The following is a 23383-nucleotide window of genomic DNA, read 5'->3' as shown; positions in this document are numbered from 1 at the left end:
AAATGGAAGAATATATATGAACAGTGGGAAGAAAATAAGGGAAAACCCAAAAAGGAAACAGTAACGACTTTTAGGCACAGGACAGGACATGGTTACCTTATTATATCTTTAAGGTAAGGTAAGGGTGTATTCTTCCCGAAGGCAGATCCGAACCTCCACAGAGGTGTGCCTGAGCCGGGGTAGGAGATGACTTTTATCAGTCCAGCAAGTGCCCACTATGCCAGGTTCCTGTCCCACACTGGGGCGAAATGCTGGCGACCGGGAATGAGTTGGCTGGAAAATTTATAATGTCCAATAACGGAACATTTATATTGGTATTACTTGTGTGGAAGTCGTGGTAGTCGAGTGTTTGAAATCAAGTATGTGAATTGGTTTGGTTGGTACTGTAGTTGGTTGTGACATGCTACTGTAGCAGTCAAATTTTTATCAAGATGGTGATTCCTTAGTGTGTGTATGTAAATGTAAATATAATTTGTGAATAAAATAGTGTACACAACTGAGAGCATTTTGTGTGCATCTTTGTGAATACATCATTGGCGACCGTGACTGGGACGTAAGAATAATATTCGACTGAATACGAGTGAAGTGTATCGGAACAAAATGCAAGCGATACTGGAAGCTATGTCCGTACAACAACTCAAAGATGAACTCTTAAAGGGAAATCTTCCGACGAACGGCAAGAAGAAATTACTGAAGACACAGTTACGAGAAGATCTCATGAAAGGCGAAGATCCTGAAAAGTTTTTTATCGAGGTTTACAAACATCCAGACACGTCATCCGAAGAAGAGGTAAATATTACCAAAATGTGTTCCAACTTAACGAGCATGATACAGACACTCAATTCCTACTTAACAGATCAAATTTTGAAAGTGAATGACCGATTTTCAGGCAAAATTTTCAGACGTCAGTTGTGGCTTAACAGAACGGATTGCAAACCACTTTCGAAAGTAAATGACAAAATTTCAAATGAAATTTCTCAAACCAAAACAGTTTTAACCGGACAAAAATCAAAAGCGTACACGCATGTTTACGAAGTAGAACAATGCTTAGAATCGAAAATTTCAACTGTAGATGACAAAATTTCATCCCAAATTATTGATGTCACCAATCAATTAACACGGCAGATATCAGACATCAGGTCAAAACTGGGACAGGTTGAGCAGATCGATAGTAGGGTAAGCCAGCTGGAAGGGGACATCTTGAACCTCAAGCAGGAGGATGCAATTCAGGTTTCCGGCATAAAACAACAGGTTGAGGGGAGAATTTCTACCATCGAAGGGAATTTTGAAAACCGTATCTCTACCGTTGAAGTAAATTTTGGGAGCCATATTACTGCTGTTGAAGGAAGGTTAGGAAACCGGATTTCAACCATCAAGGGAAATGTGCAGAATATAAGAGAAATCATCCTTCACGTGGTAGAAGATAGATTAACTCGAACAGGACCTATCGCCATGCCTCTAACCTTCCCAAACCTAACCAGCAATACAGGACACCTAGACCCGAAGGTGATTATAGAGAGCCTTCCGAAATTCCAAGGGCGATTGGAAGAGAAACCAACTAGCTTCATTGAGGGATTGGTCAGTCTACTAGGAAGGACTAATCTACCGAAGGACATCTTCGTTCAACTCATCACACCGCTGTTAAAGGGGCAGCCCGCTACTTGGAATAACTTGAAGGGCTTAAATTTAAATTGGACGGACGTCAAGAGGGAATTCCTTGGTAGGTTTAATTCCGAAGGGGTGAAGAGCTCTGTGAAAAGGAAGCTACTGACTGAGGCACAACCCAGCGGCATGAGAGCTAGCGCGTTCGTCCTCCAAAAGTACCAGCTCTTCAAGCAGCTGCAACCGGAGGGAAGCGAGAACGAGATCTTACCAGACATCACAGAGCTACTACACTATAAGATTTGACCCCTAGTGCAAGTATCACAACCGAGATCCTTTGATGATCTGCGTAGAATCATCGCTCAGTTGGAAGAGGAACACAAAAGCAAAGTTACGGAAGAGACTAGCTCGGTTAGAAAGTGCTACCACTGTAGAAGAACGGGACACTTGAAGAACAAGTGCCCAACCTTGACGTCGGAAAACTTGGTCTGGCCCATTCTGGATTGGGGAGGGATGGGACCGGGAACAGGAATGCGCCTCAAGACACGACAAGATAAGCAACCCTGGTCAAGTAGGAGAGGGATTGGTCAGATTGTGAGCAGAACAGGCCAACCCCGCCCAGCTATCATCTTGAGGATAGGCAACGATAATTTTTCAGCCATACTCGACAGCCAAGCAAGCCATTCATTTGTAAATGGGACTGTTGCCAGATTACTACCGCCTATGAAGTCTCACCATCTCAGAAGGGTAGTGGGAGCAGCGGACGGGATAACCTATTCCATCCAAGGACAGACTAACCTAACTGCTAAATGCATGGATGTGCCTATTGTAATTGACGTTGCAGTGATTCAGAACCTAATACCTGACATCATATTAGGTCATGACTGTCTGGTAGAATACAAGGTGATCCTAGACTATGCAGCTCATGAAGTCTTTTTGGGAAAAGACAGACGTCTGAGGGTCATCTGGCACGATGGAAATCTCCGGACTCGCAAGGATGCGGAAGTTGACGTAGACCTGGGAGATATCCAGTTAACGCATCTTCAACCAAGTGAAGAAGAGGAGCTGAGATGTGCTTTAAAGGACTTTCCGGAAGTCATCACCAATAAAATAGGGCGGACTACAACTGTAACGCACACCATTGAATGCAGCACTTCCTCACCCATCAAGCAACGTCCACATCCAATCAAACCAGATAAGCGCAACCTCGTCATTCAGAAGATTCAAGGGACGGAAGGGCAAGGTCTCATCGAACCCTCTACATCCTGTTGGGCTTCGCCTATCGTCCTACCGTAAAAGAAGAAGGGGGAGTATCGACTCTGTGTGGACTTCCGCGAGTTGAACAAAAAGACCGTTAGTGTCACCTACCCCAGGCCTGACCTAAAAGACTCTCTGAAACAAGTAAGTGGGTCTAGGATTTTCATCACATTGGATCTCAACTCCGGATACTGGCAGGCGATGGTCGAGGAAAGTTCTAGACCACTGACCGCCTTCATGACACCGAGAGGATTGTATCAGTTTACAGTAATGCTTTTTGGATTGAAGAATGCTCCTGCAACCTTCATGCCACTGATGGATAAGGTATTGTCAGGATGTGTTGGAGATTTCTGCCAAGTGTATCTCGACAACATCTTAATTCACAGCAAGAATTTTCGAGAACACCTTGTACGTCTGAGGAAAGTGCTGGAATGACTGAAGATTCATGGACTGACTTGCCAACTGGAGAAGTGCCCCTTTGCCTAGTCCTGTGTGGAATATCTTTGGCCATGTCCTAACATCGGAAGGCTTAGAAAGGCAACCGGAGAAGAATCGAGCTATCGAAGAAGCTCAACACTCGCGGTCCAAGCGACAAGTACGTCAGTTCCTTGGCTTGTGTGGATGGTATAGCAGCTTCGTGCCACAATTTGAAAAGAAGGCAATACCACTCACCTAACGTATCAACACAGAGGCACATGAGATGCTGTCAGTTGCTACAATAAATTTTATTCACATATATTTTCAAATTACACACTCACATAACACATAACACTTCACTTCAGGAATATCAACAAGCCGCCATTATAAAAATGGTTGACAACTGACACCGAATACCACAGAGGTTACACTCTTGGAACACAAATAAAACAGATGACTACCGCTCAATTAAACATGGAGACTGTCTTAACTCGGCATGTCAGCCATGTGCTACTAAACAATAACTTCGAAACCACAACTTCAGTAACTCAACAGTAACTTCACCGTTAAGATCGTCTCTTTATATATATCTGGCCAAATTTCCAGAAAGATAAGTTACAAAAGGAACTACCTTCTTGAATATTCCAGAGTGTCCAATACATAGGAATAGTTTACAGAATATTCTCAATCATTCTAGTGTGTATACCATTCTGGAAGTTACAGTGTGTTTCAAAATTATGGATTACAATTTATATATACAGGTAAGAATAAATTATAATATTAATTTACAGGTATTTACATTAACGGAACTGATATCAATGTCTATGTACAACACGTTTCATAACCTCACACACAATACGATCGTATCATAATAATAATACAAATACTAACATGATGTAACACTTCATAGCTATACATACAAGTAGTAGTAATAATAATAATAATAATAATAATAATAATAATAATAATAATAATAATAATAATAATAATAATAATAATAACATCAATAATTGTATAATAATAAGAACCGTGATCGTAAAATAATTTATTTTATATCGTGTCAGAAGCATACATAAGTTTAAAATTAAAGATAAGGAAAAACATAAAACATAATATAAATACTCCAATGGCAAAGAGCCACATTAAACAATGTGAGCCCAAAACCTTGCAACATCAAGTGCATTTGGCTTCGCTTTAACCAGGTCTTCTGTTGTGCAGCTGAATGGGCATGAACTGCATTGCAGCAAATGGGCTGTGGTCTGCTCTTCTCCACATACACACAAGGTACTGTCCACTTCGAAACCCCATTTCTTCTGGTTTACCCTGCACCGCGTAACACCAGAGCGCAGTCTGTTCAGTGCTCTCCAATTCACCCAATCTGTAACATGGCCAGGAGGGAGTTCCTCTTTTGGGGTCATCCATTGACTGATCCTCGTATGTTGACTCCTGACGCGCCATTCTTGAATTCTTGTTTGCTGCGCTGTTCCTGCAAGTGTTTCGGTTACTCTCAAGAAGCTTTTCCTAGACTTAAGCCGCTGGCGTGGTGGCTCATATCCAAACAAAGGGTGGGCTTCCGATGTCAACACCTTTCTCTTTTCTTTCTTGGCTGCCACTTCACGGCGAATATCGGGAGGTGCTATCCCTGCAAGGCAATACACTTCTTCCAAAGGTGTAGGTCTCAAACATCCAGTAATAATGCGGCAGGTTTCGTTGAGTGCTACATCAACTGCTTTGGTATGGCAAGATTTGTACCACACCGGGCATGCGTATTCAGCTGCGGAATAGCAGAGCGAAAGGGCAGATGTCCTCACTGTGTCTGGTTGTGCTCCCCAAGATGTTCCAGTTAGCTTCCGCACAATATTGTTTCTAGCAGCCACTTTCTGCTTGATGTTCAAACAATGTTTTCTGTAGGTTAAGGCACGATCTAGAGTGACTCCGAGGTACTTCGGGGTAGGATTGTGTTGTAATGCTATGCCTTGCCAAGTGACCTTCAGAGTTCAGGAAGCTTCTCTGTTGTTTAGATGGAAAACACAGGTTTGCGTCTTAGTTGGGTTTGGTGTTAGTTGATTCTTCTTGTAATAGCCAGCAAGAGTGTCTAGAGCTGTGGACAATGTTTGTTCAATCGCCTCGAAGTTATCCCCCTGAGATGTGATGACACAATTATCAGCATAGATGAAACTATTCGTCCCGGCAGGAAGAGGCTGATCATTTGTGTAAATATTGAAAAGCATTGGTGCCAACACGCTCCCTGAGGTAGTCCGTTCTTCTGTATCCTCCACCTGCTTCTTTTTCCCTGGAACTCAACGAAGAAACTTCGATTTTGAAGTAGGTTTCTAATGGCACAAGTCAGATGGAAGTCCTTTGTCATGCTGTATACCTTTCCAAGGAGAATTCGGTGATTAACAGTATCATATGCTGCTGAGAGATCTATAAATGCAGCTCCTGTGATTTTCCGGCTTTCAAAGCCATCTTCTATGTGTTGACTTAATTTCAACACCTGCGATGTGCAGCTTTTCCCTCTCCTGAATCCAGCTTGCTGTGGAATCAGAAGTGGCTCGATTTTATTAGTCAACCTATTGAGGATTAGTCTCTCCAGAATCTTAAAAAGATGGCATAATAAGGAGATTGGCCTGTAGCTCCTAGGGGGACACGAGAGAAACCTCCCAGTAGGGTGTATTTGCATGTGATATTGTTATACATCCGGGTGTCTTCTGGGCAACGGACTAGGACTCTTCCTAGACGGCTGATTCTCTCACACCAGAAGCAGAACTAATCAATCTTCATCGTATTATTATTAAACTATAATAATTTGAGCTCGATATTTGCATTAGTTATCCATGGGTGAGAGAATATTGTTTTCAAGTTATACCTGTTACTGCACTTGCGTCACACCGATCTACTCCATAACAACCGCCCATTCCGATGGACCAGCAAGGAAAAGGCAGCATTCCAAGGCATTAAGACTGCGATATGCAACGCTCTCAGTCTAGCCCATCTCAACCCTCAGCGGAAGATGTGTTGCAGACAGACGATGCCAGCGCTCTGGCCTAGGAGCAGTGTTATTCCAAGAGAGGAGTGACAGCGGAAGGGACATCATCGAGTATGCCAGCAAAAAGCTATCTCCCACTGAACAACGCTACTGCACTGCCGAGAATGAAGCCTTAGCCGTAGTGTGGGCCATGGGCAAATTCAGAGGCTACTTGGAGGGAAGAAGTTTCAGCTCTACACCGATAACGGAGCTCTCAAATGGTTGAACTCGGTCTCTGGCTCAAAATCTAAATTGATGCGATGGGCTCTGTTAATCGCAGAATTTGACTTTGATGTGTGTCACCGTCCCAGGACCGATGAACATAGGAGCAGTCTGTTTATCTAGGCACCCGGCGATGGAACCTGAAGTTAGGAGCACCATTGTCGAGAGGGAGTTCCCACAAAATCACCAGAGCGAACCCAATGAACCTGTCCTTATAATAATCTAGAAGGAACTTGATCTGGAAGTAATTAAGCAATGGCAAGAACAAGACAATCACTGTAGAACCATGACGCAGTGGAGTAGGAGACTGAACACCAGTAGTCGACTCGTCTCGGGGGAATTTAAGATGTTCTACAAGAACTTGCGGGTTGACGGAGGACTCTTGATGTACAGATCGCACCTCTCCGACATGCCTGCGGTAGTGGTGATCCCTAGACAGCACACAACGGACATCCTCGAGAAGTTCCATGGCAGCACTGAAGCCGGACATCCAGGAGGTGAAGAGACATATCAGTCTCTCCGACGAAGATTCTTGTAGGTCAACGTGCTGAACCCTACCCGCGTCCAGGTGAGACACAGCTATCACTCTGGCTAGTCAGATGTAGTCTCAGGGTATCCACAAGCAAGAAAAATGTTTAATTTTTCTATAATTCAGGTTTTACGTGAGTTCCAAGAAAGACTCAATGACCGCACGCGATACCATCCGATGAACGTCTTCATTTTACCGCAATATTTGCAAATTCATCTTCGGCCATCATTTCATAACGCAACTCACTTAAAAATTACCTTACACACTAAGTCAGTCTACTATCTATCACTATAAATGATCACTCATTGAATTATGAAAATAATCAAGAAACATATTTATTAAACTAATGAATTATTGAAAGAAATGAGAATGAATAACTTCATGAACTCCATAATTATTGTCTCAAAAATAAATATTATTCCACAGAAATTAAAGTTAAAGTCAGTGCTGGCTTATTTTTAAATTATCATGATATTATGAATCCAACATTTCTGAAATGAAGTCAAAATATCTCCCATCATCCTTGAAAAATTAAGTTAATCATTCATGTGCATTAATATGACATAATTACATCATCATTAAGAAAGATTCAGGATTCCTCCACACAATTTACATGTTTTATTATATTAAAATCTGAATTCGTTTGCGTTGAATATCATCTGATGAAAACATAAGTCGACTGACGTGCTAAGGTTTTTGACCCTATTGCCACTTAAATTTACGGCTCCTAGTCTATTATCTTTTCATTTAAAATCTTAACTTAAAATATAAAACAATACTCAACATATAAAATAGTCTATCTCCCTATTCTACCTGTATAATTCTTAATTCATGGTATCACGGCTCAATATGTGTTCAGCCGTTAAGCTTATCTCACATATACTATGTGGGCAAGGAAGTCAACAAGTATCTGCAGTGTGACATCTCGGTATTATGCTTGTATGTCGGCTACATATATCATCTTGCCTACTTCACATTTATATTCGCTGAGAATACGACACGAAACACATATATCTTTCTATTAACAGCTGTAATTACATCCATATCATCTTCAATTCTCAACTATATACGTATTTTAACCATCTATACCTTATTATAAGTTACCCCTGCGGCGTATTCCTTTTCAGTATTTGCATCGTCTAATTGCATCAATTTCATGCATATTGAACGTCTATTCATCACATATATGTCTCATTAACTATCACAACGCGTAATATTATACTTAAATCATCTCTTAAAGCTCCATATTATCATTTATAACCTTCAATTAATACCTTCTTAACTTCCTTAATATGTATGTTCAACACATATAACCTTTTTTATATCATTTGCTACTATTGAGACATAACGTTTTTCTCCGCGTAAATATTCCTTTTCATTGACCAATTCACTATAAAATACAACGCATAACCTTAAAATACCGTATATGTACTTTTAACACTAATATCCGGCAAGGAATAACTTGATTCTAAATATCATTTCTCAATACGCGACCCACACATGACGTAATCTAAGATTGGATGGATTTTCGAAACTCATAGATATTATTCATCATTTGACACTCTTTGAAATCAGCTGTTATATTACTTTCCTTCTTAACCGTATTCTCATTTACCTCGTTGAATCGCTTGTTAATACTTAACCGTACTCCACGAAATATCCTTTTAGTTCTACATTGACTTAATATATCATTAGTATCTTAAATATAATGCACTTCATTTCACTGTTTTCACTTGCACTCTTAATTATCTCATGCTTAGGCTATTCTATTCTACCACATATACCGCAAAAACACATGAATTAAGAATTATATTACTTAATATAAACACTTAGCTCGTCTTTCGTCATCTCGGGCCTCAGTTGCTCTTCTTCCGTTCGTCACATGGCTGGTACTCTGGCCATGGTTCGATGACTGGCTGGGTTCCTCATCTTAGGTTGATCTGGCTGGGCGACATCCTTCTCTCATCTCGGGTAGTTTTAACTGCTCGGATGATATCTCCTTCCAGGTCGGTCCATCTGGGTGTTTAGCAGACCATCATCTTCTTTGAAAAACTGCCGATAAGATCAAATATTTCTGAAAAGTACATATTCATTTTAGATTTTAACTAAAGTAATATTTCTTCTAAGCTATTTTTTTTCAGAATTTATATTATTTAATTTTGGAAATATTATTTCTTTTACAACTTCTCCTTTAATGCAGTAATTCAATGCTATTGCTTCCTCTTCCTGCGGCTTCCAGTTTCTGTTTTCGTAGTTTTATCGATCTTGTACTTCAGGACAATCAGTACACGTATCTGGACGAATTTTCGTAATTCTCGGTGTATTTTATATCCTCCACCTTATTTTTATATAGTTTCGCTGTCTTCTTCAATATTGCGCCGTTCCCGGCTCCCTGAGGGGACTCATAAGATCCAGGCTAGCATAATCACGATCCTTCCGACTAACATAATTCTATCATTTGGGCTATGAGTTCCGGATAAGAGAAAGACATACCATACGGAGCCAAAGAAAACTTAAATTACACATAGAAACAACTTTCATACTTTGATTATTATATTTCTTACGCTACCAAGTTGTTGCAGCATTCATCCACTTAAATCTAAGTCTCTACGCTACGAAACACATTGAAAGAACTGTTTAAATTTTTACACATCTTGTTTATTATATAATTGTTTCAATCCAAAGGTCGAATGTTAATCTATCCTCCTAAAAAAAAAAAGAATCTGATAGAGGAAACTGCATGTTCATCTGACTATTTCGTCCATTTCTAGCAAACATGGCCTTAATTTCTTAGGTCTACCTATTTCTTTTACTCGAATACCTAATTAATCATTTTCTTTCCTTTTCTAGCTTCTCCATGTCACCCTTTCACTCAATACTTCCACACTTCTGGCGTAAGAAGAAATCGAAGAAATGTCAGTATCGGGTAAAATATATGCAAGCGATGTTTATCTAGAATCTGCCGGTAATTGACCCGTCCGGCACCCACTATGCATTATAAAGGAAATGTTGCTCGATTTAGTCATCCTTTAAACTAAATCTACTGAAATCTATTGCACTAAGTGCTTAAATCTTGATTGCCCAAAAAAAATCAAGGACAGAATGTAATATACGGCAAATTATTGAAGTCCGTATGACCAATTATTCAGCTGAACATTATTATCATCCAGCCCGTAATTAACAACTTAAAAATCATGAGTCCAAAATGTCAAATTCACCATCTTAGACCTTCAAAGAAATGATCAAATCGAAATAAAGTGTAAAATTAATAGATTGAAACGATTAAGTTAAATATGTTTGGATAATTAAAACTTGTGAAATAGTTTAGAACATATTTGAGTAGTTAAAACTTGTATGAGTAATTAAAACATATTGAGTAACTAAAACTTATCTGGGTGCACCCTAGCAAAGAAAAAAAAATATTTACAACATGAGTCCTTACAAGCTAGAGTGTAGACTGAGGGTGGTTTCAAGATATACAGTACGCATTTTAGGCCTAAAACCATATCTCATGAATTGGAATTCTCCTCTATTGCCTATGAAGTTTTGAGTTAATTATTAGCTCTCCCTCGGAGCTCATATTAATCTGCTGACATATAGTTATTCCTATCTCTCGCAACATATCAATAGATACCTATAAATATCAACCTGGGAGGATAGTTCCCTAATATTTCTACAAGTAACTGGTTTGGTTTACAATTCTGAATATTCATACTCCTTATTGTCTCTTCTTCTTCTGCGTGAATATTGATAAGTCCTCTTTTAAATTAATGTAATTTTTATAAATGGTTCAATAAGTACCAGTAAGATCCACATACCATTCTAAGATCTGAATCTTCTCATCATTTAAGTTGAACATACGTGCGACATTATATATTCTAACGACTACTCTAATAGTTTCATCTGAAATATACTAGCTAATGTGGTCTGCATTGTGTGAAGACTTGACCATCAAATATAATTCCTACATTTTCAGTCAGTCATCAGTGATAGGATGTTGCCTAAGAAGTTATTACATTTCCTTTCGCCTGAGAATAGATCAAAATTAGAAGACATCTGTGACACAGTGCATGTGTTTAATTCATCCTCCTAACTGAGATTTTGTTGACACTACCAAGTGTGCACGCTAACCAACAGGTGTCACTCCAATCTTACTTGAACTTTTATGCTTGCTCGTAAGAGAAATATTACATGAATCTGCTAGATATTGATTTCCCTTTTAGTAAAACTCAACATGAAAACCATTAAGTCCACTACTACATCACCGTGCTCACCCTCGCGAAGAATCAATAACTATCACCATTCTAAATTATCAATCTCATATCAACTTCTCTTAAATAATCATTATTATAGTTTCAAACATATATTCCGTCTCCTTTACTAAATACATGTCCACTTCCTTCAATCGTGGCCCTTATTATTTAAATCACGGTTCATGGACATATTTCACGATATTATGACCTTCATTCCATCATAACCTTCAATTATCGTAAACACATTTGTCTATTTAGCAAGCATATCCTACTGCTGGTTCCTAACTTGACATTCATTGGTCATAACCAATGTACACACGTACCTAAATCTCTCGTTGACATAGCATACAATTCACTGTCACCTTAACGAACTCGGTATTTCACACTACATGGATCACATCTCGAACGTAGGCTTTCATCACTGATTGACTACCTATCTAAAGATTTGTCATACAAATCTGAAGATTACCTATCCACCTTTGCTCTAATTCAATACACCACTTTCGTCGCTTCATTATTTTGCACGGAACTAATTAACAAATCATATTACACTTACATATGAATATATAAACATTACTACACTAATTTAAAAGTAAGACTTATCTGAATTCAGCAGCTCCAGACGTCGGCATATGTCCAGCTGACAGGACATACGGATACACCTCCTTTTATTTCCCTAGGTGAATGGGAAATATTGGCATAATTCTCCTCTGGGCTTAGTCATCTCTCGGCAGGCAACGTCATCCAACGGCACCCATTTGGGCAGTCTGGCCTTTCATCTTCTTAGAACATCTTGCTCATCTCTGGACTAGTTGGAATAGAATAGCAAACAAGATCAATTAGCATTTCCATCATGAACAGCTGTGATAATCTGTCTAATGCGAAAGATTGTTTCTTTTGAAAGAGCTGATCTACTTGTCAAATATTCTTCTTGGGGTAGTATATTTCTATGATTTGAAACAAACAGATTTTCTTTCTTCTATCTATCCCGGAGTTATTACAGGATTCCCACTTCTGTAACTCTTTAACTTTGGTGATATCGAGTAATACGTCAGCAGAGACTGCCGTGACGTAAGCTTGTCATAGTTTATTCTCAACTTTCCACTATCTTGAAGTTCGCGGAACGAAATTACTAATCTTCTGCTGAATTTGCGACGTAGCTTCTAAAAGTCTGTTCTTTGTTTCCGCTGAGCTGATCTTTTGTCGATACCCTCTTTAAACTCTGACGTAGTTGCTTTCGTCTTCAACTCGGATTTTTTAAAAGTAGCAATTCAATCTCGTTTTTCTAATTTTTCCTCAATAATTGTTAGTAACAATCTTCACATTCGTTCTTTTTCACTGCCTTCTGGATCTAAATTCCTTTCTCTAGCGCCTGAGGTGAATACTTTTGCCTTCGCTTGCGGTGTGGTCAGACATTTTGACATTAATTATTCTAAGATACCTGGGCTCCATCTTTGTCCTTCTTACGAACGGAACTTCTTATCACAGTGAAATGGCACAATATTATCGAAGCTTTTCCTCGGTATTTCTGTTAGAATCTTGGTAATCTCCTTATTTCTACAGAGCGATGTCAGTCCACTTATTCTCTCGGGTTAATTTTTTCAAGAGATTTTTTCTCAATAATCTATTCTATTTTACTTGTTTCTGAAACAATTTACCTGACTTTACTCTGTTCTGCACCACCTTCGTAATATAGTAGTTTCAAGTAAGTCATGGCCTCCTATTGTGTTTAAATGTTAAGACTTTGTCATGTACTCTTTTAGCTTGAGTGGTCTTTACCTTCCGTAAGCGCCATTTTGGAACACGTCCCAGAAAATGCAATGGGCACAGTGCGGAAAGACATCCTGGACTATGTGAAGGGGTGCTACACCTGCGCCTGCTCCAAAGTGAGCAACAGGAAGGCAGAATCCAGTCAGCGAGGAAGACTGCCGCAACGCCCTTGGGAGGTCATAGCCTTGGACTTGATGGGCCCTTACCCTAGAACACCAAGGGGTAAAACAGGACTCCTAGTAATCACCGACCTCTTCACAAGATGGATTGAGGCCTTTCCGATACCATAAGCCGCGAAGGGACGCAACATCAGTCTTCTACAAGATGAGGTATTCAGCCGCTACGGTTATTCACGATGCATTTTGTCAGACAACGGGAGTCAGTTCACGTCAAGGAAGTGGCAGCAAATAATGACTGAATGGGGTGTGGAGCACTGGACCACCCTTATCTACAACCCAAAGACCAATCCAATGTAACGACGGAACCAGGAGCTAAAAAGGATGCTACAGGTCCACCTAATAGACGAGGAGCATCGACTACGGGACCATCGGATACCGCAGTCACTATTTGCCCTGCAACGACGTATCAACCGTGTCACTGGCTATTCCCCATTGGAGCTGTTCCTTGGTTGACGGTTATACGGCACCGGGGATTGAGAGATTTGGCCACCACCCACTTTTGGTCAAGATGATGCAGCTGTCTCCCTAGCAGAATGGCAGCATAAGCAGCAGCAGGACATCAAGGAAAAGCAAGCTTTGGCCGAGAAGAGATCCCTTACCCAGGCTACCCAGGCCAAGGTTCAAAATGCTGAAGAGACCCAGATCTTCCTACCAGGCCAGCAAGTACTGCAACGTAACAACCCAGTCATTAATAAGATTGGGGGGTTTCACGCAGGTCTCGCACCTAAGTGGGTTGGTCCTGTTGAGGTGGGTAAGCACCTTGGTCATGGGGTCTACTAACTAAAGACCAACCCTCCTGTCAAGGTCCGTGCATTGGAGTTGCAGCGAGTCACACAACCGCTCCATATACAGAGTAAGCCTGGTACTGCCACAGGTTCACCTGGAGGGGAGGCTACTAATGACACTGCACAATCTGGTCATCATGAGGAGAACGCAGCGAGGCAACACCGACCCCTGACATGGAACGATCCGGTCAAGAGGAGGAGAGCACATCCAGCAACGTCGAGGAAGAGAGAAGATATAATCTACGACCAAGGCAAAGTCGACGAGTGTGATAGACTGTTGAAATTGTTTCAAGTTATAGGATGGGTATTGGCACAAGTGTAAAAACCAAAGCAAAGCAAAATCATCTCCGTACAGGCCATGAAGGCCCTTGGAGGGGTGGAAGGTAAAGGCTTCCACTATCCGTAACCTCGGCACTTGATGGGGTAGAGTGGTTAGGTCTATGCCCGGCCGCCTTTGCTCCCACTAATGAATCTGGTACTCATTTTTGGTGTAGGCTGAGTGAACCTCAGGGCCATGTGCACATCCGGAAGTGGAAGTCTCGTTTCTTAAACTTTACGACTTCCTGACGGGGATTCGAACCCACGTCCTTCCGGGCAGACCGAGCACGCCTTTACTGCCTCGGCCAGGCAGCCCCTCGACACAAGTGCAATAGACTAATATAACTTGGAAACAATATTCTTTAACCTATGGATAATATTATTATTAATATTATTACTACTACTACTACTATTACTACTACTTGTGAGATATGGCTATGAAGTGTTTACGTCCAGTTATACGTATTATTTACGTAGTTGTGTACAAACTTTATTTGGTATAATCACGATCGTATTATTTGTGAGGTTATCTCATGAAACATCTGCTGTATATCTGTTATGAGAACACGTACTTAATAGTATATAATTTATTATTACCTGTATATATGATGTATAATCCAATGTAACATTGTGCAACACACTGTAATAAGACCAGACCAATGCTATGTGCGACTAGAATTACCGGTATGTAGAAAGTTCCTTACATTGTTAGTAGGCTATTGGAGACCCACGAATTTACGAGAAAATATGTCGTATTCTTCTAGAATCCTGGCCAGGCAACCTATATAAAGGAGCAGTCTTGAGGATAGAGTTGAGTTGTTTTAATGAGACTTGTGTGGAAGTTGTGGTAGTCAAGTGTTTGAAGTCAAGTATGTGAATTGGTTATGTTGGTAGTTGGTTGTGACATGCTACTGTAGCAGTCAGATTTTTATCAAGATGACGGTTCATTAGTGTGTGTATGTAGAAGATGTAAATATAATTTGTGAATAAAATAGTGTACACAACTGACAGCATTTTGTGTGCATCTTTGTGAATACATCAAAGCTCATGATCTTTACCTTGGTTTCCCATTTTCACACCAGGCAAATGCTGGGGCTGTACCTTAATTAAGGCCACAGACGCTTCCTTCCCACTCTTAGACCGTTCCTATCCCGCTGTCGTCAAGACCTATCTGTGTTGGTGTGACATAAAGCAAATTGTAAAAAAAAAAACAAAAAAAACAGTACGTTATCATTGACTTCCCATAATGCATTTCAAATCTCTCTCCCTCTCTCTCTCTCTCTCTCTCTCTCTCTCTCACACACACACACATATTTATACAGCTTGATTCAGCTCCCCCTTCCAATGTAGTTTTATGCTACCCACAATATTTATTCCGTCCTGAAAACATCTGACCTGCTGGTATGCTCAGACAGCGCTGGCCTTCTAACCCCAACTTGGCAGGTTCGATCCTGGCTCAGTCCGGTGGTATTTGAAGGTGCTCAAATACGACAGCCTCGTGTCGGTAGATTTACTGGCACGTAAAAGAACTCCTGCGGGACTAAATTCCGGCACCTCGGCATCTCCGAAGACTGTAAAAGTAGTTAGTGGGACGTAAAGCAAATAACATTATTATTATTATTATTATTATTATTATTATTATTATTATTATTATTATTATTATTATTATTATTATTATTCTCAGACAGCACAACATCTTGGTATTTACCACCTCACCATGATAGGATGCTGTAACGTTATTCTTGTATTAAACACTAGAAGACATGCGTGTGCCTTCTAGATCATATGAACCTGACACACCGGCGAAACACTAAATACATATCGTGAATGCAGTAAACCTAATACTTGCTATAAGCTGCCCAGTGTGCCATACGGAACCATAGTGTAGTTGGTAAAGGAGTGGCAGAGTGGGCTTGCATGTCAGGTGGGAGATTCGAGTCCGGGGCGAAGATTACAAATTTTTTGAAATATTTGTTTAGTATGTACCACACACAATGTAAGTTCAATACCTGCTCTCATGCAATTTGTGTGTGAATGAATATGTTTGTGGTCCTAAGAAGGGTCGATTAGTTAGCAGGCTGGACAAATACAGACCAGAAATAATAGGAACACAATTACCCTGACAGTGTTTTAGCAAATGCTGGTGACCGTTTTGGTTTATACATATTCGGGCCCGGTGTCCAATAGATCGTCTTGCACGCTGAAGCATTCCCGGTGTAATTGCTCGGTACGTGTTCTTGATGAGTTTCCATAGCTGGTCGGGGTTTTTGGCGCTTGAGTGTAAACGACGTTCTTTAAATGTCCCCACACATTTTCCTGGCAATTCCTTGTTCAGATGGTTACGAACGGGCAAAGTCAAATGTGGTCGAGCTCCATCCTGTTACAACCACATCGTCAAATGATCGTGCAAGGGCACATCCTCCAGCAGCAGTGGGAGTTCCTGACGCGGAAAGTGCAGGTAGCGTGGGCCTGTCCAGTGGCCCTAAGGTCCAATCAGGTGATCCTTCAAGATTCCACACCAAACATTCACTCCCCATCGTACTTGATGGACCGCCTTTCGCACCCAGTGAGGATTGTCCGGATTCCAATAGTGCATGTTGTGACGATTGACCTTCCCTTTATTGTGGAAGTATGATTCGTCCGAGAATAAGATATGCGATACGAATGCTGCATCATTGTCCAGTCTGCCTAATAGCCACCGACAGAACTCCATTCGAGCTTCAAAATCCCGCCCATGGAGCTCTTGGTGTAGCTCAAGGTGGTGTGGGTGAAATTTATGTTCATGCAGTATTCACCAGACGGACGGCTGGCTGGTGTTCACCTGTCGTGCAAACACCCTTGTACTGATGTATGGATTATTATGAGCTGCCTCCAGAACGGCCTCTTCTGTTTCACCCGATGTAACGGGCCTGTTGCGGACTGGTGGCTGGTTGGAAATCGCGCCTGTTGTCCTTAGGCATCTTTCAACATGGCGGAATGTCGTAGCAGCCGGGTGTCGCCCTTCGGGATACCGTTCCTGGTACAGACGTAGTGTCTCCCACGCATTTTATCTTGCTTCCCCATAAATGAGGAACATGTCAACGTATTCCTTTGTGGAAAACATGCCGAATGACAGCAGAGATTGCAGTACATTCAGGCTCTAACCAGCGGAGTATGTGCAGGGCACACGATGAATAATAGTGTCATTCTACTGTTTGAATGTGGTAAATGTGGGTCTTAAGTATTCAAACATCATACCGATGCAAAAATATTTGAACGATGCAGGATTTGAACCACTGCTGGCACATTCTGTCGATTGCTAAGCGAGCTCCTAACCACATCTGCTAGGCTACACTGCTGGGAACATGCTGGTAGTACAACGAGAGCAGAATACATATGCCATCCGGTTCAGTGTTTAAGACATTAATTACTGCACTGTTACCTAGTTTTATGCATTGATTCCCCCTCTTCATTAGACCCAGTCATGAGGCATGATAACATTAATATAATTACATGGTAAAAGGATGTTGCTACATGATTTCAAGGCGTCATGATTTGCAAACAGATGATATAACATTTTTCTAGGATTCAGAATCATGTGCAAAATGTGCTCACTAAACTGTAGTACCATACAGTACGCCTACAGGGGAATAGCACCCCTATAACCATGTGCACGTTCGTTACAGCAAACTATATTGAAAGGGGCTGCTGAATCACACCGTATATGTAGAGAGAGAATCACATCCCTGAAATTTAGTTTCTATGTTACTTGAGGTCCTGATATCAAGAGCTTAGCTAGTTATTAAAAAATCATTGTTCAGAATTTTAAGATGTGATATAAATTGCCTAGCAATGTAATTTATTATTTTTTAGACAGATATAATAATTGATGGAACAGTTTACATAGTGGAGAAAAATAAATGACAGCACTTTACTGGTTTTGCATACCAGTATAGTATTATCTGTTAATAATACCAATGTAAATGGTCCATTATTGGACCATGGATAATTTATAATGTCCAATAATGGACCATTTATATTGGTGTTATAAATTTACACATTCAGGACAAATATTTCAGATTCCCTATGGGAATCAACATCTATATCATTATCTGTTAATCCTTGAAACATTCCCTCTTCAAGTGGTTGTTGACTTTTGCAGCTCTGGTCTATAGAAGATAATCTCACCTTACTTGGAGTGTTTCGTGGGCATAAACGAGGAATTTGGTGTGTTCGATTTTCTCCAACAGACCAAGTTCTATTAACAACATCAGCTGATTGTACACTCAAGATATGGTCTTTGTCAGATTTGTCATGTGTTAAGGTAAGCATTTTTTAAAAAAATATGAAATTCTAAGAAATATTTCTAACTTATAAGAAAATGAGTTTATATTCTTCTTCATCATCTTCTACTGCTTTTCCCACACTTATGGAGCTGCAGATGCAAACTGCATCACACATGTGGATCTGGCCCTGTTTTATGGCTAGATACCTTTCCTGACCCCAACCCTATTTGGAGGGATGTAATCACTATTGCATGTTTCTGTGATGGTTGGTAGTGTAGTATGTTGTCTGAATATGAAGAGGAAAGTGTTGAGACTAACACAAACACCTAGTCCCCGAGCCAGGAGAATTAATCATATGCAATTGAAATCCCCGACCCAGCCAAGTAGTTGGACAAAAATGAGTTGATATTCAGATATCGAAATACAGTACTAACCACTACAATACACTGTATTCATGGAAGATGTGAACAGTGTTTATCGCTTCCTCCCCCCCTCTCTTTCTCTCTCTCTTTCTCTCTCTCTCTGCTTGTTCTTAGCTTTCTGCCTTTTGTTTACATAAAATTAAGAACTTTAGTGTTGTATGTTGGTTATGCTGTAAATATAATTTCATCCCCACATCTGTGAGCCCTAGCTGTCGTGTCATTCTTCTTCCTAAATTTGGATGTTAGTTTTGTAAAGTAATGCATGTTTTCTTTAAAAGTAGTATGTAGTTGAGTTGAGATTTTGAAGACTTAAAACAGGAGAAGTGATAAAACAATAGAACCTGGCTTCTACATAATCAAAGTCTTTGAAGAGGTCCTGTATCTTGTATATTACGCTTATATGCATGCAGTTTCGGTATTGAAGTGGTAGTTTTATTTTGTGTGTGTATGTGTTTATGTTCATGGTGAAGAAAATAACAAACTACATTACATCCTCTCAGATAATGAAAAGTAATTAAAGATGATAGAAGTGCAAGAAACAACGAAAAAACGACATCAGTGCCGTGTGATAGTCATGAAGGAAATTACTTAATAACCCTGCGTGACATTAATAACAATGGGAGGATATTCATGAATGCTGTATTTGGAAAATCAAGAATTTTACAATAAATATGAGTGATTGGGGGGTAAGATAAAAGAAAATCTTAGCTGCAGAACTTGGTGAAGTTTGTGATTTGGGAACTGAAAGTAAATCATTAAGGATGAACATCTCACAGCTATGGGTTTCATTTTCTATTTATGCAACAGCTGAAAATAAATCTGACAAAATGCTTTCTCTACACAAAAATGGAAAAATATATTAGAGTACCGGTATAAGAGATTTGTCACATCAGGCTGCACTTAAAATATAAAAAACAGCAAAACAAAAAAGGATAAAAAGTGCTTGCACAAAAGTTTTGAAAACAAAAAGGAAGTAACTGCTAGGAATTATCAAACAGCTTACCGAGTAGTAAAAAAAAATCACATCTTTAACGATTTTGATTCCGAAATTGATGTGCAGGAGCTGATAATTAATATCAGCTGCATTCTGCAATCATCTAATGCATGTATGGATATTTTCTCATATTTCTACAGAAATAAGAAACAGAGTAATAAAAGACATAGTAGATAGGGATAGCATCTGGCTCATTGGCTGAGTACTCAGCATTTTGTCCTAAGTTTAGAGGATCCCGGGTTCAATCGCAGCTGGGCCAAGGATTTAAGTGTGTATGGTTAATTCCTCTGGCTTGGGGACTAGGTGTTTGTGTATGTCTTAATACACTTCTCTTTATCTACTGTGTCTACAATGTACCTACCACCCTACTGTCCACAGAAACAGGCAATAGTGAATATAGCCCTCTGCATAGGGTTGGCATCAGGAAGAGCACCCGGCCTTAAAACTGCACCAAATCCATGTCAATAACTTGAAAAGAAGACCAGGAAGAAGGAGGAGAAAAAGAAGAAGGAAAAGAGTAGATGCTGATGGTAAAATTCCCCTCCTTATAAATGAGAGTACCACTATAATTGCAAGCTCACATCACTTATACCTTTGAATAATGCTTCCAAACATGCATGAATCTGCCAAAACAATGTTTGGACATTATTAAATGAGATGATGTCAATGCTGAAGGTATATTCAACTCATTGATGGCATATTTGAAATACTAGGGTTCAAAAATGAATTTTTAAAACAAAATCTTGTTGCAGTTGCAACTGATAGGGCTGCAGAGTAATGCTTGGAAGGATAAAGTATGTTATTATCTCAGTTAAGCAGTAATATTCCAGTGTTTTATTCTGCCATTGTGCCTATCACAGGCTGTAAATTTTTTTAGCTGATGTGAGGAAAGTTTTCACGCAGTTCACCACTAGTTGCCTATAATGCTAAAGAATTAAAAGCTCAAGCAGAAGAAGTGATAATGTAGTCCTAAAAATTGGAAAGATTTTATATATTGATAGTAGATTGGTTGCTTCCAGCTTCTGAACTGTTTCATCTGTGTGGATTTTTTTTTTTTTTTCCTCTGATATTTTAGTGGCACATTTCAAAAGTGCCAAAGATAATCATGGAAGAGAAAAACTGAACACAGCATGCTGGAGGACTACTTAACTAATGTTAATTTCATATTAGACCTTGCATCGATGTTTGATAGCAGAAATTAGTTTCAAATTACAAGCACACGACATCACAATTTACTCTGCTATAAAAATATGTATAAACATATTATTAAGGTTTTTATTTGCTAAAATACAGGAAAAAACATATGGACCATAGTACACTGAAGCATTGGAAGCAGAAGCAAAAGGCGTGACTCTTGAAAAAGGTGCAAGGAATAAGGGGAATCATACTGATACTGTGAAGTTCTATGAGTGCCTGGAAAAGTGTATGGAGAGTTGCCTGTTAACTTCAGATTACAGTCACATTCCAGAACGGGCTAGAATTTTGGATATTGTAACCTGACGAGAAAATCCTGATCTAACTTAGGGAGAAACAAATAAGAAACATATGTAAACGTTTTAAATTTACTGAGAGGCAAATCCTAAGTTTTTGAGAATACCTTATGGAGAAGAAATGTCCTTCATATCTAATGCTCCCTTTGAATACTATGCGCAACACCTTAATTTCAGTGAGTGAGTTTGAACAGGGCTTCTCGCAAGTGAACTTGATCATGACTCCAGTAAGAACATCATTGCAGTTAAGCACGGTTACAAAACCTTATGTTTACTATCCAGTTTGTTGGTCCTTGGCCCTCCTGTTAGACTTTTTAAACCTTTCGGTTATGTGAATTAATGATTCATGAAAAGACAACATTTGGCAACTGACACCAGGAACAAAAAGAGAAAACATAAATTATAAGTGATCGTGCTCTTCTTCCAGTTTAGTTTTTTTTTGTAAACAGGTCAGCAATAAGAGACACTACCAGTACTTGTTCATCTTTGCTTATCTTTTAGTTACATTTTTAATACATAAATTGTAAGTTGGTGATGGTTTTCCAAGTTCCAATGTGAGTACCCCTTAATTTTTTTTTTAAAGAGCACTGAATGTATCTTATTATATGATGAACACTTATGCATTTTCTGTTTTGATGAGGTATTGTATTCTATTTCAGACTCTAGAAGGTCATGAATCATCAGTACTACGTGCTGAATTTCTTTCAAGAGGTATGCAGTTAGTGAGTTCTGGGGCAGATGGACTGCTGAAACTGTGGAACATCAAGAGCAGTGAGTGTGTCGCAACTTTGGACCAGCATGATGGGAGAGTATGGGCCCTAGCAGGTAGGTACTATGGCCATCATCATCATAAAACTTACAGGATTAAGCTTTTGGCCTGTTTCAGCTTCACACACACCCATGTTTTCCCAGGGCATCCAATACCTCTGTTACTCTTTGGATTGTTGACTTGTACATAACTTATTTTCTCTCCATTACTTCCTGTTGCCTTGAGGGAATTCTTTCTGTAGCAGGCTAACTTTCAATTCTTGTTCGATGTCTTCATTATAAATTGTGTGTGTGATATATATATAGTTCTACAAATATTGGTGTTCAGTGTTTACTTGTAGTAATTGAGAATAGTGATATTTATTTAAATTTTTAAACTTAGCATTCGTACAAGCAATAAACATGGTATTTCAAATAGCAATTCAACATATCACAAAGGTAATAATTTCTTTAAATAATGCGATACCCTTGTAAATTTTGTTTAAAGAAAGAATTTCAACAGAATACACAGTATTTCACTGGCAAAATAGGTAAGTCATTGTATTGTCATTGTTTATTGCCGCTCTTCGTATTCAAGTATTGCATTGTTGGCTACGGTCGTGAACAAAAGGTGTAATGTAGTCAAGAAAACAAAAATAAAAATCAGCTGATTCCTGCATTCCGGTAACTTATTTGTACTTTGCACCATCAATCTTTCAGTATTTAAGAGCAGTTTTCATTTCTTATGGGAATAAAACAAAATCTTTCTAATAAGGATTTACTTTTAACAACATTTCTGTTGTCTCAGTTATCCAATTTGCAATTAGGATAAGTCTGAACATTTAGAATTAGTATCACGAACCAATTATTTAGCTTTAACCCTGGTCCTATTGTTTCAGTTAAATTGATATAATTAGGTATGTGCTTATTGTACTTAGTGTATCAGTGTGTAATATTTGTCTACTAGGGTAAAAATCTCTCTTCTGTTAGTGTGTAGGTAGAAAAACATGTATATAGTTTTAATTGCAGCTCTATTGTTTCACTTAACCTGTTATAATTAGGACAAGCCTAAGTGCAGTTGAGAATTGTAGTGTAGACAGTATTT

At 39.4% G+C, this 23383-nt stretch overlaps 1 protein-coding gene across 1 annotated transcript in view; it reads left to right on the top strand.

Annotated features, from left to right (window-relative positions):
* LOC136864374 (transducin beta-like protein 3) overlaps window positions 1–23383 on the top strand; it is a 157975-nt gene that overhangs the window by 110581 nt on the left and 24011 nt on the right. Inside the window, exons 11-12 of the mRNA XM_067141294.2 lie at window positions 18502–18663; window positions 22191–22356. Coding sequence (XP_066997395.2) covers window positions 18502–18663; window positions 22191–22356 — 328 coding nt within the window. The remainder of the gene's footprint in view (window positions 1–18501; window positions 18664–22190; window positions 22357–23383) is intronic.

The sequence above is a fragment of the Anabrus simplex genome, chromosome 1 (assembly GCF_040414725.1).
Source record: "Anabrus simplex isolate iqAnaSimp1 chromosome 1, ASM4041472v1, whole genome shotgun sequence".
NCBI classification, from domain to species: Eukaryota; Metazoa; Arthropoda; class Insecta; order Orthoptera; family Tettigoniidae; genus Anabrus; species Anabrus simplex.
This window is presented reverse-complemented; position numbering and strand designations above follow the sequence as displayed.